General features: G+C 38.2%; 2 protein-coding genes and 1 non-coding gene across 3 annotated transcripts; 1 reads left to right on the top strand and 2 right to left on the bottom strand.

Annotated features, from left to right (window-relative positions):
• The first annotated feature begins 3,462 nt into the window (after nucleotides 1-3,462).
• On the top strand, nucleotides 3,463-3,569 carry LOC141663110 (small nucleolar RNA R71). The gene has a single exon (XR_012551195.1). It is a non-coding gene; the product is annotated as a small nucleolar RNA R71 (small nucleolar RNA).
• A 7,542-nt stretch (nucleotides 3,570-11,111) lies between these two features.
• LOC141659931 (uncharacterized) lies at nucleotides 11,112-12,572 on the bottom strand. Its single transcript, XM_074466871.1, has one exon. It carries the CDS (start codon nucleotides 12,570-12,572, stop codon nucleotides 11,112-11,114), a length of 1,461 nt encoding a protein of 486 aa, XP_074322972.1.
• An 80-nt stretch (nucleotides 12,573-12,652) lies between these two features.
• LOC141659930 (uncharacterized) lies at nucleotides 12,653-13,531 on the bottom strand. Its single transcript, XM_074466870.1, has one exon. The coding sequence runs from the start codon at nucleotides 13,529-13,531 to the stop codon at nucleotides 12,653-12,655; it is 879 nt and encodes a 292-aa protein (XP_074322971.1).
• Nucleotides 13,532-16,256: the final 2,725 nt, after the last annotated feature.

The raw sequence follows: 16,256 nt of genomic DNA, 5'->3' as shown, positions 1-16,256 counted from the left end.
CTCACAAGGTAGTTCACAATATCTGCAAACCACGGTTCTTCCTCTTGCACTCCAAACAACTACTCGTCGGGAAAAGATTCATTTATCAATATCTTGTCCAATGAAGTAGCATTAGGGTTCTCTAAACATGAGAGATGATCAGTGACTTGATTTTCAGTCCCCTTTCTGTCCTTGATCTCTAGTTTAAATTCGTGAAGCAAAAGAACCCATCGAATCAATCTAGGCTTCGAGTCCTTCTTCGAGACGAGATAACGAATTGCAGCGTGATCAGTGAAAACTATCACCTTAGTCCCAAGTAGATAAGATCGAAATTTCTCAAAACCATAGATAATAGCCAAAAGTTCTTTCTCTGTAGTAGTATAATTCAGTTGAGCACCATTTAGGGTCTTGCTAACGTAGTAGACCACATGAAATATGTTGTTCTTCCTCTGCCCAATAACTGCTCCAACTACATAGTCACTTGCATCGCACATCAACTCAAAAGATTCATTCCAATCAGGTACAGTTATGATAGGTGCCGAGATTAAACTCTTCTTCAATGTCTTAAAAGCTGTAAGGCACTCGTCATCAAACTTGAAAGGGACATCTTTCTCTAGCAAACTGCACGATGGCTTTGAAATCTTTGAAAAGTCCTTGATGAAACATCTATAGAAACACGCATGCCCAAGAAAACTGTGAATTCCCTTAACAAAAATAGGTGGAGGAAGATTCTCAATGACCCCCACCTTGGCTTTGTCCACCTCAAGACCCTTACTAGAAACCTTGTGCCCAAGAATAATGCCCTGTCGCACCATAAAGTGACATTTCTCCCAATTGAGAATCAAATTGGTCTCAACACACCTCTTGAGAACGTGTCCAAGATTTTGTAAGTATTCATCAAAAGAATCGCCAAATACAGAGAAGTCGTCCGTGAACACCTCCACATTCTGGCCAATCATATCAGAAAAGATGGCCATCATATATCTCTGAAATGTGGTTGGTGTACCACACAGACCAAAAGAAACTCGTCTAAAGGCGAAAGTACCAAATGGACAAGTGAAGGTAGTCTTCTCCTGATCTTCAGAAGCGATACAAATCTGATTGTAACCCGAATAGCCATCCAGAAGAGGTAGTACTCATGACCAGCCAATCTGTCAAGCATCTGATCAATGAAGGGCAAAGGAAAGTGATCTTTTCTAGTGGCCTTGTTCAGCTTCCTGTAGTACATACAAAATCTCCACCCCGTGACTGTTCGTGTAGGAATAAGCTCATTCTTCTCATTTGCTACCACAGTAATTCTACCTTTCTTTGGCACACATTAAACTGGGCTCACCCATGAACTGTCAGAAATAGGATAGATGATCCCTGCATCTAGCCACTTAAGAATTTCCTTCTTCACTACTTCCTTCATGATTGGATTAATTCTTCTTTGCTGCTCAACTGTAGGCTTGCTACCTTCCTCTAACAGAATTTTATGCATGCAATAAGAAGGGTTGATTCCCTTATATCTGCTATAGTCCAATCAATTGCTGATTTGAACTCTCTCAGAATCCTCAGAAGCTTCTCCTCGTCGCTACCTGAAAGGTCAGATGCAATAATAACAGGCAAAGTAGATGCATCGCCTAAAAACGCATACCTCAAATGCTCAGGTAAAGGCTTAAGCTCAAGAGTGGGAGCTTCCTCAATAGTTAGCTTAAGGCATTTAGGAGCTTTGTTCAATTCCTCCATTCCAAGAGATTCAAAAGGCATATCAATCTTCCTCTTCCAGGGAGAAGCATTCAAATATTGCAATTCTTCTTCACCTTCATCATCTTCACTATCTGAATTCCTTAATAAGGCTTTTTCAAAGGCATCAGACTTCAGCAATTGATCAAGTTCCGAAATCACCGCAGAATCGACTAATTCTACCTTTAAGCACTCCTCATTTTCCATAGGAAATTTTATAGCATTGAACACATTAAAATTTATATCCTGATCCAGCACTCGTATTGTAAGCTCACCCTTCTGCACATCTATCAAGGTTCGGTCGGTCGCCAAGAAAGGTCTTCCCAAGATTATGGGAATCTTCTTATCCTCCTCGAAATCAAGAATTACGAAATCAGCAGGGAAGATGAGTTTATCAACCTTGACTAAGACATCCTCCACAATACCTCGTGGATATATAATAGAACGGTCGTCCAACTACAAAGTCATATAAGTCGGTTTTGGATCAGGTAAGTCCAACTGCTTGAAGATTGACAAAGGCATTAGATTGATGCTAGCTCCCAAGTCACATAAGCATCTGTCAAAAGACACTTTTCCAATAGTACACGGAATAGTGAAGCTTTCTGGATCTTTAAGCTTCGGAGGCAACTTCTGTTGCAGTACAACACTGCATTCCTCCGTGAGAGCGATAGTCTATAAATCATCTAGCTTCACTTTCCGAGAGAGAATACCTTTCATAAACTTTGCGTAACTAGGCATCTGCTCAAGAGCCTCAGAGGAAGGTATGTTGATATGAAGTTTCTTGAACACCTCCAGGAACTTCTCAAATTGCTTGTCCAGCTTTTTCTTCTGCAGCCGCTTAGGAAAAGGCGGTGGAGGATAGATCTGTTCTCCCCTGTATTACCCTCAGGAGGAGTGTGCTCAATAGTAGTCTTACTTGGTTCCACTTCTACTTCCTGCTACTCTACTTCTTTCTCAGCCCCAGCTTCTTCAGTCAACACTTAAGTTTGTTCGGAATTCACAACCTTTCCAGACCTCAAAGTGATTACCTTTACCTGCTCCTTAGCTTCCCTCTTTCCTGGCACTTCAATGTCACTAGGTTGTATACCAAGTTGATGATTTAGTAAGGCATTGGCAATTTTCCCAATTTAATTTTCCAAGGTCTTGATAGAAACAGCTTGACTCTTGCATATAAGCTTCAACTCCTCTAATTTAGATTTTTCATTAGCTTGTTGCAGCTGAAGTTGTTGTCTTGGTGCATATTGTGGTTGCTGAAAACCAGGAGGTTGTACTGCTTAGCTGGATACTGCTGATAAGGTTGTTGAACTGCATTATGAGCATTGCTCCAACTGAAATTAGGATGATTGCGGTTGTTGGGATGATAAGTGGCTGGCACAGGTTGCTGCGAGCGCTGAAAGTTGCTCACGAACTGAGCTGATTCACTAGAAATTGCGCACTGGTCAGTCTCATGGGCGCCAGCACAAAGCTCACAGACACTAGCAATTTGATTAACTCCATAATTAGCCAAAGTGTCCACCTTCATCGTCAAAGCTTTAAGTTGGGCAGCTATAGCAGTTGTTGTATCCAACTCCAGAATTCCGGCTACTTTTCCCTGAGTCAATCTCTGAGAAGAATTCTAGTATTCATTGGAAGCCATTAATTCAATCAATTCATAAGCTTTATCATAGCTCTTAGCCCACAAGGCTACTCCTGATGCTGCATCGGGCATGGGTCTAGAAGTAGCACCTAATCCATTGTAGAAATAGTTTATAATCAGGCATGCCATGGTGTGGGAACTTCCTTAGCTTCTCCTTATATCGATCCCAAGCCTCACACAGAGATTCTCCAGTTTGCTGAGCAAACTGAGTAAGAGCATTCCTGATTGCAGCAGTCTTCTCCATAGGGAAGAATTTAGTGAGAAACTTTTGAGCAAGATCTTCCTAAGTGGTGATAGACCCTGCTGGTAGAAAATGTAACCAACACTTATCTTTATCCCTCAGATAGAATGGGAAGAGTCGCATCTTGATAGCATCTTCAGTCACATCATTGAACTTGAAAGTGTCACAAATCTCGATGAAATCCCTGATGTGCATGTTGGGGTCTTCAGTAGGAGAACCCCCAAACTGAACTGAGTTTTGTATCATCTGAATCGTGCTTGACTTGATCTCAAAAGTGTTAGCCCTGATGGCTGGTCTGATGATGCTTGACTGAATGTCATTGATCTTAGGCTGAGAATAATCCATCAAAGCCTTAGGATTTTCTGCTTGATCTCCCATCACTACTAAAACTGGTTCATCGACTTTCTCTTCTTCTTCTACCTTCTTTTCTTCTTCAAAAACTTCCCTTCAAACCACCACAACTTCTTCCTTGGCTTTATCTAGAGTTCTCTTACGAGACCGCGAACGCGTATGCATACACCCTCGCTAGAGTACCTGAAATAAGACAAGGAAACAGATAAGTAACAATGTCTGAGTCAATGAACTTTAACGACCACTGATGGAAAATACATAAACTAAAAATTAATACCGAGTCCCCGGCAGCGGTGCCAAAAACTTGTTAGTCGCTAAACATGCGCTAAAATTACACGCAAGTATACGCGTTCGCAAGTAGTATAAGATTTAAATCAGATTCGTTCCCACAGAGACTGTTAAGGTTAACTTTATAATTTATGCACTTAAGCAATAATGTATGGTTATTATTCAATGCTAAGACGAATAACAATTTGAGGTTGTTTATACTAAGAATTAAACTAACAATTATAACTAAGAGAATAAGAATGATTGAATTAATATATATAACAAACATGGGATCCTAACTTCATTAAATACTTCATTCAATAGCCTTTTCGTTCTTAACCTTAGCATGTAATGGTGATGACACTAATCATATAATACGAAACTGATTAACGCCAACTTTCGTTGCACGAATACCATACTACCAGACATCCACAAAAGAGATAGAAGCTGAATAGACACTAGTAATATTGAGACCCTATATGTCTATAGAATTTGACAATATATCGGTTTAAGCACAAGTTATCTACCTTGATTACATAGGGAAAGTAAGATGGTTAAAATTACCTACAAATCATGCATAACAAATACATGAACCTATGCTAGCATGGCAAGTTCTAAACCCTTAAATTCATTTTTACTTCATTAAAGATTAACACACTATTTTATAAGTTCGCGACGCTCATAAGACGAATAAGCACAACCAATACTAGGATATCAATCAATTAACACACACTAAGGCATCGAAACAAATCAACTAAAGAAATCCATAAATAAATCTGCTAGAACCCCACGATAACGATTAGCCCATTATCGGACTCATCATCAACGTGGGTTCCGATGAAAGCATGGTATAATAAATGTAGTCTTTATAACGAATAATAAAACCAAGTTAACACAAGAGTATAGGTTCAAAAAAACAAGAAATGAGCATCCAAGATTACAAATCAAAATAAAGATTCACAAGAATAAACTAGATCATCTTCGCCTTTGTTGAATTGTGTTATAGGTCTCTTGTCGTCTTCTCCTTAAGCTTTGTTATGTCTCCTTCTGATAAGTTATGAAAAATGACCTAAAGTTATGATTATATAGCAGCCCGGATCAACAGAGAAGTCCAGAAAGCACTCTTCTATTCAAAAAAGGATTCTTGAAACCCGACCTGGCGCGTCCGCACGCTTGATCAGCGCGGGCGCGCTGGCTCTCTGTAGTTTGGGCACGGTCGCGCGCTTGATCAGGCGGGAGCGCTGGGCTTCTGCCAAAAATCATCTTTCTTCTTTTTCTTGCTGCAATAAGCTGGTCTTCGCGAGCTTTTATTCCAACACCTTCTTAACACCAAATTAGCACCAAAATAATGCTAATTCACTTGATTATCTGGAAAATGCCTAAAAATGCAAAAAACCTAGAAAACACATTAAAACACCAATAAATTGAGTATATTTACACCAATTCAAAGCTTTACGGAGAGTAATAAAGTGTCATAAATGCCACTCAACATCCTGCATGAGTTCTGGACAACATCTGTGGTAAGGACATATATGCATGATAACTCTATATCTATGGTGGTGAATTTCTCAATTGGAGGCCAATAAATAGAGTTCAATGAGCTAGATGTGAATGTAGCTTTGGGTCTTCCAACTAAAAATCTGGTGGAGGTGCCAATATAGGATGAGCTAACTGAGTTCATGGATTTCATAAACTATGGTGGAAGAATCAACCTAGCAAGTCTGAACAGAACAAACCTGAGGAAGGAATGGTCTTTCTTGTTTGAATCTATAGTGAGGGCCTTCACCTGCAGAAAGATAGGATATGACAACATATCAAGTGTGGTGCAGAAGCTGGTATTCTCCACATCCCATAATAGACACTTGAATGTTGGTCTATTGATCCTGGAAGAAATTACCACTAGTCTCATAATGCCCCTAGGTGCAAGAGGTAAGGAAATTTTCTTTCCTAGGTTTATCATGTCTACTTTAAATCATAAAATTTCATACATTCATTTACTTAATGGTATAGATAATACAAAAATAGGCAATTGTAAGCAAGTATCCAAAATTATATTTGGCTCACTTACTATAAAGAATAATGTAAGTGTGAGTCTTAAAGTCACTCCATTTATGATGGAGAGGTTTAAGACTTACCCTTATCCTATGCCTGATATGAGAAGCAATGCTAACTATAGTACAACTATGGCTCCTGTCTCTGTGGAAGTACAAACACAGGACAACCAACAGGGGCCTTCCCAAGCTGAGACCACTTCTTCTATACCACTAGAAGCTAGTAAACCAACCACTTCATCCTCTCAAAAGAGTGAAGTGAGTAAACACTACACCAAATATGGCCTATTGCAAGACCAAAAAAGCGTTGTGGTAGACCCAATATATGTTACAATAGAATCTATGGTAACATATTTGCCAAAAACCAGCGTTGCATTTGCGGCCGTTGCCATAGACCCTTTTTGTAACGAATTTTAGTCTGTTGTAACACTTTCTTGTTTATTACAGTTGTAACATTTTTAAATTGTTACAATAGATCTTGTAACACTTTTGTGTAACATTTTAATATGTAAATATGTTAAAATATGGAGTTTTAGTAACACTTATTTCTGTTTTTGTAACATTTAAGGGTGTTACAATAGAACTTTGCAACACTTTATTGTAACATTTTTATATTTAAAATGTTACAAAATCGAGTTGTTGTAACATTTTTTTTAATATTTTATACTATTTGTAACAAATTTTGGGTTTTTAGTAACATGTGCTTGCAACATTTTTATCTCCTAGTGTAATACTTTAAATGTATATGGCAACATTTTTGTGCAACACTTTTATATGGTAAAACTGCAATATGCTGTTTGTGATTACAATAACCTGACAAATTATACTTGTCAAAATCCTGAAAACACATTCCAGTTTGCAATTTAGCAAATCCAACAATAACAAGTGGCAACAAACCACATACTGCATCATAGTCTAAACATCAAACCAAGTACTGATAATAGTCTAAATATCAAACCAAGTACTGATAATAGTCTAAACATCAGCAACAATATTGTTGGACCAAAATATCAAAAGACCAAGTACCCAAAGTATTCACATAGAAATAAAACTACTGAGCATCATTCATCAGAAATTACAGTTTCAGTATCATCCTGTTCGCCGTCCACCTGATTGTCATCCTCCAAATTCTCTTCACCATGATCACTATCCTCGCTTTCATCCGTAGCAGCAGCACAAAGCTCTTGAACATCAATGTTGCTGAAATCTGGATTGATTTCTCCAAGTCTTGCCACCACTTTGGTCATTTTATCAAACACCTTTCTATCTATCATCTCTTGCATTTCAGCCATGAGTTCCTCCCTTATTGTGTTTTTCAAGTCAGTGACATCAGTAGGCACAGTACTGCCTAAATCTTTTAGCTGTTGAGCCTTCTTTGTTTTTCTGCATTTCCCCGATCTGCCAAGAAGCCAATTCGGTCCATGACTTGGTTTTTTACCGGCTTGGTCCCCACTGCCATCTTCAGCAACCAATGTAGTCTACCAAATTAATAGGTATAAAATATTAGTATCATGTTCCGTAGCTTAAAAATGAAAATTAAAATGACTTGCTCCCTGTAACTGAAAATGAGTAATTTAAATTACCATGTATTCGCGTCCTTCTTTTCGTTTACGGGTTTTCACATAAATTTCATCCTTGGGAGCTAGTTGCTTAGGTGACATTTTTTTCTTTGCTTTCTACAAAGATAAACCAAGAACTCAAGAAAAATTCACAAGAAAAAAGTGAATCTATGAAATCATAAATAGATAATAAAAAAATATCGATTTTATAAATTATGGACATACAATTTTCTCCCCAATTTATGCAAAGCTTTTACGACCAGTAGTGTGCGTTTCGACAATTAACTTGCGATTTTTAGCATTTTTCTGAGCTCGATCCTGATCATTCAATAATGTGCAAACAAATAATTAATTTCCAACATGATGTAGAGTACTAGCTAGCTGTTCAATATTTAAAATGCATACCTTCACGTCTTTATCCCCCCAGTATTTAAGTAAAATCTTAAATTCTTCGACTGAAACAACATTTGGCCTATTTTTGAGTCTGTCCTCGTCATTATCATACTTAAGATAATGGTTCTTCTTAAATCGGCTTTTGTGCAGCCTCCACAAAGCACAAATTGTTCGCAATGTGTACGTCCTTCCTTTCTCAGGAATATCATATTTTGACTAGCAAAATTTGTTAAAATTAGTGCAACTCGATCTAAACCTAAAGACAGTACAAAATATACCATAGTAAATTATCGTGTTTATGTTTTCGGTTTACCTTAACAAAACTCCAGAGCTCTTCCTTCTGTTGTTCAGGAAATTTATGCCAAGAGAGGCAATCAAGTGGGACAGACTGCCTAGCCAACGTACCTAAAAAGTTGGTAAATTCAGAGAGGACCTTGTCATCATCAGCGATGGCCTGAAGCTCGCAATTCAGTTTAATGACCTTTCTTTCATCAGGCCTTCTTCTGTAAACGTCATTCATGAGTGTAGGTCCTCGACGCTTTCTATTCTTGGGTGCACCTAAATATATTACCAAACACTTAATTAATAGTTGAATGCCAATTAAATCAAGAAAAAAATTAACAATAGAATTAAGCCAAAATCAAGAAATAGAAATTGACCTCCTAAATTATCATCACTCAGTTCCTCATCAGGTTGTGGCTCAGATGTTTGACCACCAGCATCCCCTAGCCTCTTTTTCAAGGTTCTTTTGACATTCTTTCATTAAAACATAAGCTTCCATCGTACCAATTCCTAAATTATTGAATTTTTTGGCAGGAGCCACTTTCAATGGGAAGAATGGTGATGTAATTTCAGGTAAGGGAGGGGGAGGTGGCAGTGGAGGGGTTAATTCTCGAGTTGGTTGTTGGGGTGATTTTTTAGTGGGTTCAGTAGGAGTTGTGGCCCTTGAACGTGTGTTCGGTCTTTTCACCGGAATGGTCACCTTTTTATTTTTTGCTTTCTTGTTACCAACTTGCTCAGCTTTCTTTGTAACAACTCGCACATCTTCTTCTTCTGCATCGGACAAGCTCTCATGTTCGGGAATGTACTCCCTATCAACTTCCTCATCATCATCAGGTGGAGTGATTTTTGTGCCTTTCTTATCTTTCTCCGCATTAATTCCCAACTCCTTCAAATTCTTTTTATTTTCTTCAATCTGCAACATTCTTTTCCTCTCATAATCTGTTACCTAAAAAAAGGGATCAAATAATAATTAGATCCAAGGCATAACTGATAAGAGTAATTACATGAAAACATAAAGAAAAATTACCTGCAAATTTTCAAGAGCCAATCGGCGACTTGTCCTCTGTTTCTGCAGGGCATCCACTGTCACAAAATTTCATTTTGCTTGTAGACCTGTTGGTGCAATAACAGTTTAACAATGTGTAACATTTTAATATGCACAAATTGAATGCATCATCAACATGAAAATCTATTACCTTCAAAAAATTGTGTTCTTGGTCGCACAACTACATGGGGCAGAACCTGTTGCTTAGCCTCTATAGATTGGTCAACCACATCATCGATATAAAAATCCAACCTCTCACCTTCAACTTTGCTTAGGAATGCAGTTAAGTCAGCATCGGACTGAATCAAGTGCCAACCTGAAGGAACCTTCTTCACATAAATACCACCAATTTCCTTGTATTTCAGCACATCTAGCACATACTCCATCAGAACCGTGTACGAGAATCGGTCTGCATCAACATACTCCGAAATCAATTTACAGGTCCCGCCGACATATTTGGATTTTGTAAAAGTTCCCTTGTGAAAGAACCTGAGAACATAATCTGTACTTGCCATCCTGAAAATTAAAAAGTACAAACGAATTGTCAGTGATATAAATACAAGTCCTAGATGTTACAAATTAAAAAAAAACAAGAAACTAATTGAGGCTCATGTAAAAAATAGACAAATAGATTACAAACCAACGCAAGTTCCAAATAAATTACTACTCAAGTTACAAACCAACTCAAGTTCAAAATAGATTACAGACCAAGTCATTCAACTAACAAATTACAAAGCAAACTCTAAGTACCAATTACATAAACAAATTATAAATCAGTGCAATGTCATATATCAATATCATTCAGGTCTTCATTAGGTGTAACAGGGAATTATTTTTTCGGGACATCATCTCTGGACCAAGTGAATGTATCAGGTATGTCAACTCGCGGGATATAACCTATGTCAGACACTTCTTCTACTTCAGAGTATTGATCCTTTGGATATTTCTGAAGAACAAATTGCAAATTCTTTTCAGTGGGATCTTCAATATAGAAGACCTGTTGTACTTGTGTAGCGAGGATAAAGGGATCTTCCTTTTGACATAACCTACTAAAGTTCACTCTTGCTAACCCATAGTAATCCCCAGCTTTTTGGTACCAACAACACCTAAAAAGTACTACTGACACCGCACCCCAGTAGTCCACTTCAATAATCTCCTCAATTGCACCGTAGTATCCCACATCCCCAACTATTAGGTTCTTATCTTTTGCACTCGCAAAACTGGTGGTTAAGGCAGTGAGGAACACACTAGAGTTTTGCGTCATACACCTACTATCTCTGAGCTTGGTGTGAAATCTATATCCATTCAAATTGTAACCTGTAAATCTCTTTGTCGAACGAAGAGGGCCCCTTGCCAACGAGGACAATTCCAGTGAAATTCCATCTCTTTTTTGAACCACATATTTCAACAACTTTTGAAAGTCAGTTGTATGCATTCTTTCACGCTTATATCTCTTTAATTTGTCATCTTTTTGAACAAGGGTATGGTGTTCACAACAATTGGATTAGCAGCAAGTTAGCACAATATTATAATTTCTTAAAGTTTTTTTAATTAATCTTGATTTTTGGTTGTTAATTAGAACTTACTCTTTTAGCTTTTCGATTTCCACGTTTTCACAGTTGAATAATATGTACCGATGAGCATTTGTCCATGTCTTGTTGTCCAGATGTATAGACTTTCCTTCTCTGCTTCTCCGAGACCCGATAGGATATCCACCATCTGTATGACTGTCCTTGGTATCGGTCCCACTCTTAGACTGCTCATCAAAAAATCTAGAGCAAAATGTAAGGCATTCTTCTACCAAGTAGCCCTCTGCTACGCACCCTTCAGGTTTACTCCGATTCCGAACGTGTGACTTCAATTTGCACAAATACCGTTCAATTCCAAACGTCCGCCTTAAGTGCATCGGTCCACCAAATTCTATTTCCTTGCACAAATGAATTGGTAAGTGAACCATTATATCGAAAAATGCAGGTGGAAAAATCATTTCAAGCTCACAAAGTATCTCGATTATTTCCTTCTGCAATTTTTCAACATCTTCTAATTTAATGACTTTTCCACATATGCCTCTAAAGAATGCTCTCAGCCTCATTAATGGAATTGCTACCTCAGGTTTCAGAGTTTTTACGACAGCAAATTGTAATAGAAATTGCAGAATAAAATGCGCGTCATGACTTTTATAACCCGATATCTTTCGCTCCTTCATTTGAACGCACCGGCTGATATTTGATGCAGATCTGTATGGTAGCTTAGCATTCATTAGAACTGAACAGAAGATCTCTTTCTCTTTTTTGGTCATATCAAAACTAGATGCCCTAATTTCAACATGTTTATCATCACATTTGACAGGGTGAAGGTCTTTTCTAATCCCCATTTCTTCCAAATCTTGACGAGCATTAAGATGGTCCTTTGTCTTGCCTCTGATATTTAACAAAGTCCCCAAAATCTTGTCACAAATGTTCTTCTCAATGTGCATAACATCTAAGTTATGCCTAACCATATTATTGCTCCAATATGGTAGCTCGAAAAAAATGGACTTCTTCTTCCAAGGGCAATCTGATGTTCCTCTATTTCTTTTCACCGGCTTCCCAAAATCATTTTTGTAACCACGCAATAGTTCTTCAACCTCTGCTCCGCTTAATATATCAGGACATGATAGCATTTCCACATCTCCGTTAAATTTGCGCCTATCGGACCTCCACTTGTGATCTGAAGGGAGAAACTTTCGATGGTTTAAATACACAACCTTCTTACTATATTTCAAATATGTCGATGAGGTCTCATAGTGACATGAAGGACAAGCCAGCTTTCCTTTCGTGCTCCAACCGGATAAAATCCCATATCCAGGGAAATCACTTATTATCCATAATAGGCTTGCGTGTAGCTTAAACGTGTTGTCTAACCTGGCATCATAAGTTTCTATTCCAACAGCCCATAACTCCTTCAACTCTGCAATTAACGGTTGTATATACACGTCAATTTCATTACCGGGATAAACTGGACCAGGGATTAAGGTTGAAAGAGTTAGATTTTCGGGTTTCATGATTAACCAGGGGGGAGGTTATAATTTATGAGCACTACTGGCCAGGTGCTATGAGATATGTTCATTGATCCATCTTTCTTTCATAATAAAGCATGCCATGTCATTGAGCTCGAGAAATCAGAGCTCAAGAACATTCTCTGCAGCCTTGGCTTTAAAGGGAAGTATCTCATCACTTTAGCCGGGATTTTAGGATTCGATGCTAGTTCTATGTTTGCATCAGACCTGGCCTTCGCCTTCTTTTCAACTACTCTCCATCTTGATGTTCCACACTTAGCACAATTCTCCAGCCTCTCGTTTTCTGCCCAAAAGAGCATGCAGTCATTTGGACATGCATGTATCTTTTGGTAATCAATTCCTAGGTCTTTAATCATACCCTTTGCCGCACTAAAAGAAGACGGAAGATTTACATGAGGGAAAACCTCCTTTATCAATTCAAGTAAGTCACTAAATCCTGATTCGCTAAATCCATGAATGCACTTTAGTTGATAAAGCCTAACTAAGAAACTTAATCGACTAAATTGTTTGCACTCGGGATATAACGGTTGTCCACCCTCCTTAACAAGGCGATAAAATTTCCTTGTGTCATCGTTTAGTCCTGTTCTACCAACGTGGTCAGTAACGTCATTAGTACCATATGCATTGTGTATCATAGCATCAAATTCATCTCCAAGACCTACACCTATATTAATATCCATCTCATTAGCAACCCTATCTATCTCATGGGTTGAGACCTCGTAAATCCATTCAACGGAATGGGCACAAGGACCATTACAGACTAGATGTTCATGTATAGCCTTAGCACCACTCCAAAAACGATTATTACATTTCTTACAAGGGCACTTAAGCTCGTTTCCTATGGTATATCGGGAAAATGCTTGGTTAACAAAAGCTTCAACTCCCTTCCTATATCTATCACTGTACTTGGGAAGTGTTACCCATTTCTCTCCTTCAACATCCATTTTCTACATAAATTTTTTGAAACAAAACCATAAAATTCACTTAAGTTTTCAACACAATCAGACAACAACAAGAACCAAGAACAAAAAAATAGACCAAGAACAGGGCAGTTTGACTTATAATTACAACAAGAACACAAAAAATCAGACCAAGAACAGGGCACTTTTGACTTAAAATAACAGGGTATTTTGACTTTAAAACATCAAAAAATTAAAATAAAATTCTCAGAAATAGTCAGACCAAGAACCTACTAATTTTACAAAAACACATAACAAAAACAAAATACAAAAGAACACAAAAAGCACAAAAAATACACAAAATTTTTACATGCATTCACAAATAATCAGAGAGAGGAGTGTTTGAAGAGTGAGAGAGATGAGTTTTACCTTATATCAAGCTTTAATCGAGTTTAATCGCGCTTCAATCGAGCTTCAAGTGAGAGAGATGAGCTTCAAGCCTTCGAGATGTGAGAAAGCCTTCGAGATGAGCTTCGAGTTGCGACGGAGAGATGTGGGAGAGGTGTGAGAGAGGTGTGTGAAGGAGAGATGTGAGAGAGGTATGAGAGAGGTGTGAGAGAGAGAGATTCGAGGGAGGTCAGAGAGAGAGATGCGAGGGAGGTGAGAGAGAGAGAGGTGTGAATTTCTGTGTAATAGATTTGGGGGTGAATTTTTGTCCAAATAAAAGTGTATTCAATTTTTGGTGCCAAAATAAAAGTGTAAAATAATTTTTGGTATCCCGCCATCCCCAATTTCAGTGTTCCCGCCTGTGTTTTCGGTCAATTTGACCAAAAGCGTTACTATTATTGCAACATTATTTAAAATATGTTGCACGTTTTACAATTTTCTCAAATTGGACCTTAACCATGCAACACTTACGTATTTTATGTAACACTTTTATAAATTATTGCAATAGAGTTGAAAAATTTGTTCTACTGCAACATTTTCTGCAACACAATTATATTTTGTGCTTGCAATAGGCCATATTTGGTGTAGTGAAAGAGAAGAGAAAACAGGAAAACCTGACAATCATAAATGAGAGTGGTGAGGAACAAACAATACCTGAGTCACCCTTGGTCAAAAAGACAAAGAAGGTTAAACAAACTGAGTTGACCACTCAAGCCACCTATGCATCCTCTCAAAAGGATGTATTTGTAAAACAGGGACAAAAACAGACTCTAGGGGCATCCTCTCAACATGATATCTCTGTTGAAAAGAGCACTCTCCCTAATGCACCCTGTAATGAGTCTGCACAAACATTTGAAGCAATTCAAGTGTATGGAAGGAGGAATAAGGATGGCACACACAAGGAGAGCACATCCCTTGAAGCTCCCTCATCTGTTCAGGGGGAGCTGCCAACACTCAACGCTGATATTCAACATCTTATGTCTCAAATTTCTTCTTCCTACAATGAGACTCTTGATTCTGGTTCTCAAGAGTTGCCAACCTCAAGTGACATAGTTCTAGAAACCATGATCACCACCCAGGAACCATATCTAGTTAGTCAGAGGCTACTTGTTGGGGTAGACCTTGATGACACCAACAAAAACATAGTGGTTTTATCAATTTTTATTAAAGACCCTATGATAGATATAAATGCACCTTCATGTGCAAATCAACCTTCACATGTTGTTAGGTTTGAGGGTAGTACTCCTGAGGGGGAGCTATCTAAATCCTCTCCAATTCAATTTGAGGTTCCTCTAGTAGGAACAACTCCCCTCATAACCCTAGCTGAAATTGCACTAATAATTGAAGATAGGAGTTTAATTGCCAATGACCCTGCTATAGGGGAGGCAAGTTTAGCACATTCAAGTGCCAGCTCACTGCAAAATGAGCAAGGGTTTGAGGCTAGAGTACATGACAGTAACCTAGCTAACTCCTCTCCAATTCAAATGGAGGTTCCTACCACAAGCGAGGAACAATAAACCATCAAAACCACAGAGCAATCTGTGAGTCAAACTGTGACCTCAGTCATAAGTGGTTCTAACCCAATAGATCAACCATCTACTTCTCAACCACACCTCATTTCCCAATGGTTACAGGCAGCTGAAGCTCAACCAATAACTGTAGATAATCTTCTAGTTGATTAGTTGTCTGGACTGGCTCAAATCTCTCAACAGCTGCTAACTTTAGATATGTCTAACCAGGATTATCAGGCCATAATACTCACATATCAGATAGAGGTCCAAGAACAACAAGCTAAAATTGTTAATAAAGCTGAACAGGATGGCAATTATGATGTTTGGCTGAACAAAGACTACAGTCTTGAAATGGAAGCTGTTTTGGAAAAATACAGGGAAGATTATTTGACCATACTGGGAAGCGATGCAAAGGCCTTAACTCCTGAAGACGTTTATGATGTAGTTAATGAGGTTCACAAGGCTCAACTCAAAGCTTTTCACCTGTTTGGTAAAGCAATAGAAATACAATTAACTGGTCATTAAGACAAGTTTAAGAAGATGGTGAGAGAGAAGATGGATGAGATTATTCCTTCTCAAGTCACAATCACCTCTAAATTCCAACATTTTTTTTTATCAAATGGAAAGAGTTGATCTAACTTCTGTAGAAAAGGATGTAAAAAATCTCATACAATCATTCATAGCTTTGCATGAGGTGGTTCAACAGCATATTGCTAACTCAAATGATACAAAAGCCAAATTGAACCGGTTTCACCAAAGTAGGTATGAGCCTTCTGCATTGCTTATGGAAGGAATTAAGCAAGTTGTCCAAG

The sequence above is a fragment of the Apium graveolens genome, chromosome 5, assembly GCF_009905375.1.
Source record: "Apium graveolens cultivar Ventura chromosome 5, ASM990537v1, whole genome shotgun sequence".
Lineage (NCBI taxonomy): Eukaryota > Viridiplantae > Streptophyta > Magnoliopsida > Apiales > Apiaceae > Apium > Apium graveolens.
This window is presented reverse-complemented; position numbering and strand designations above follow the sequence as displayed.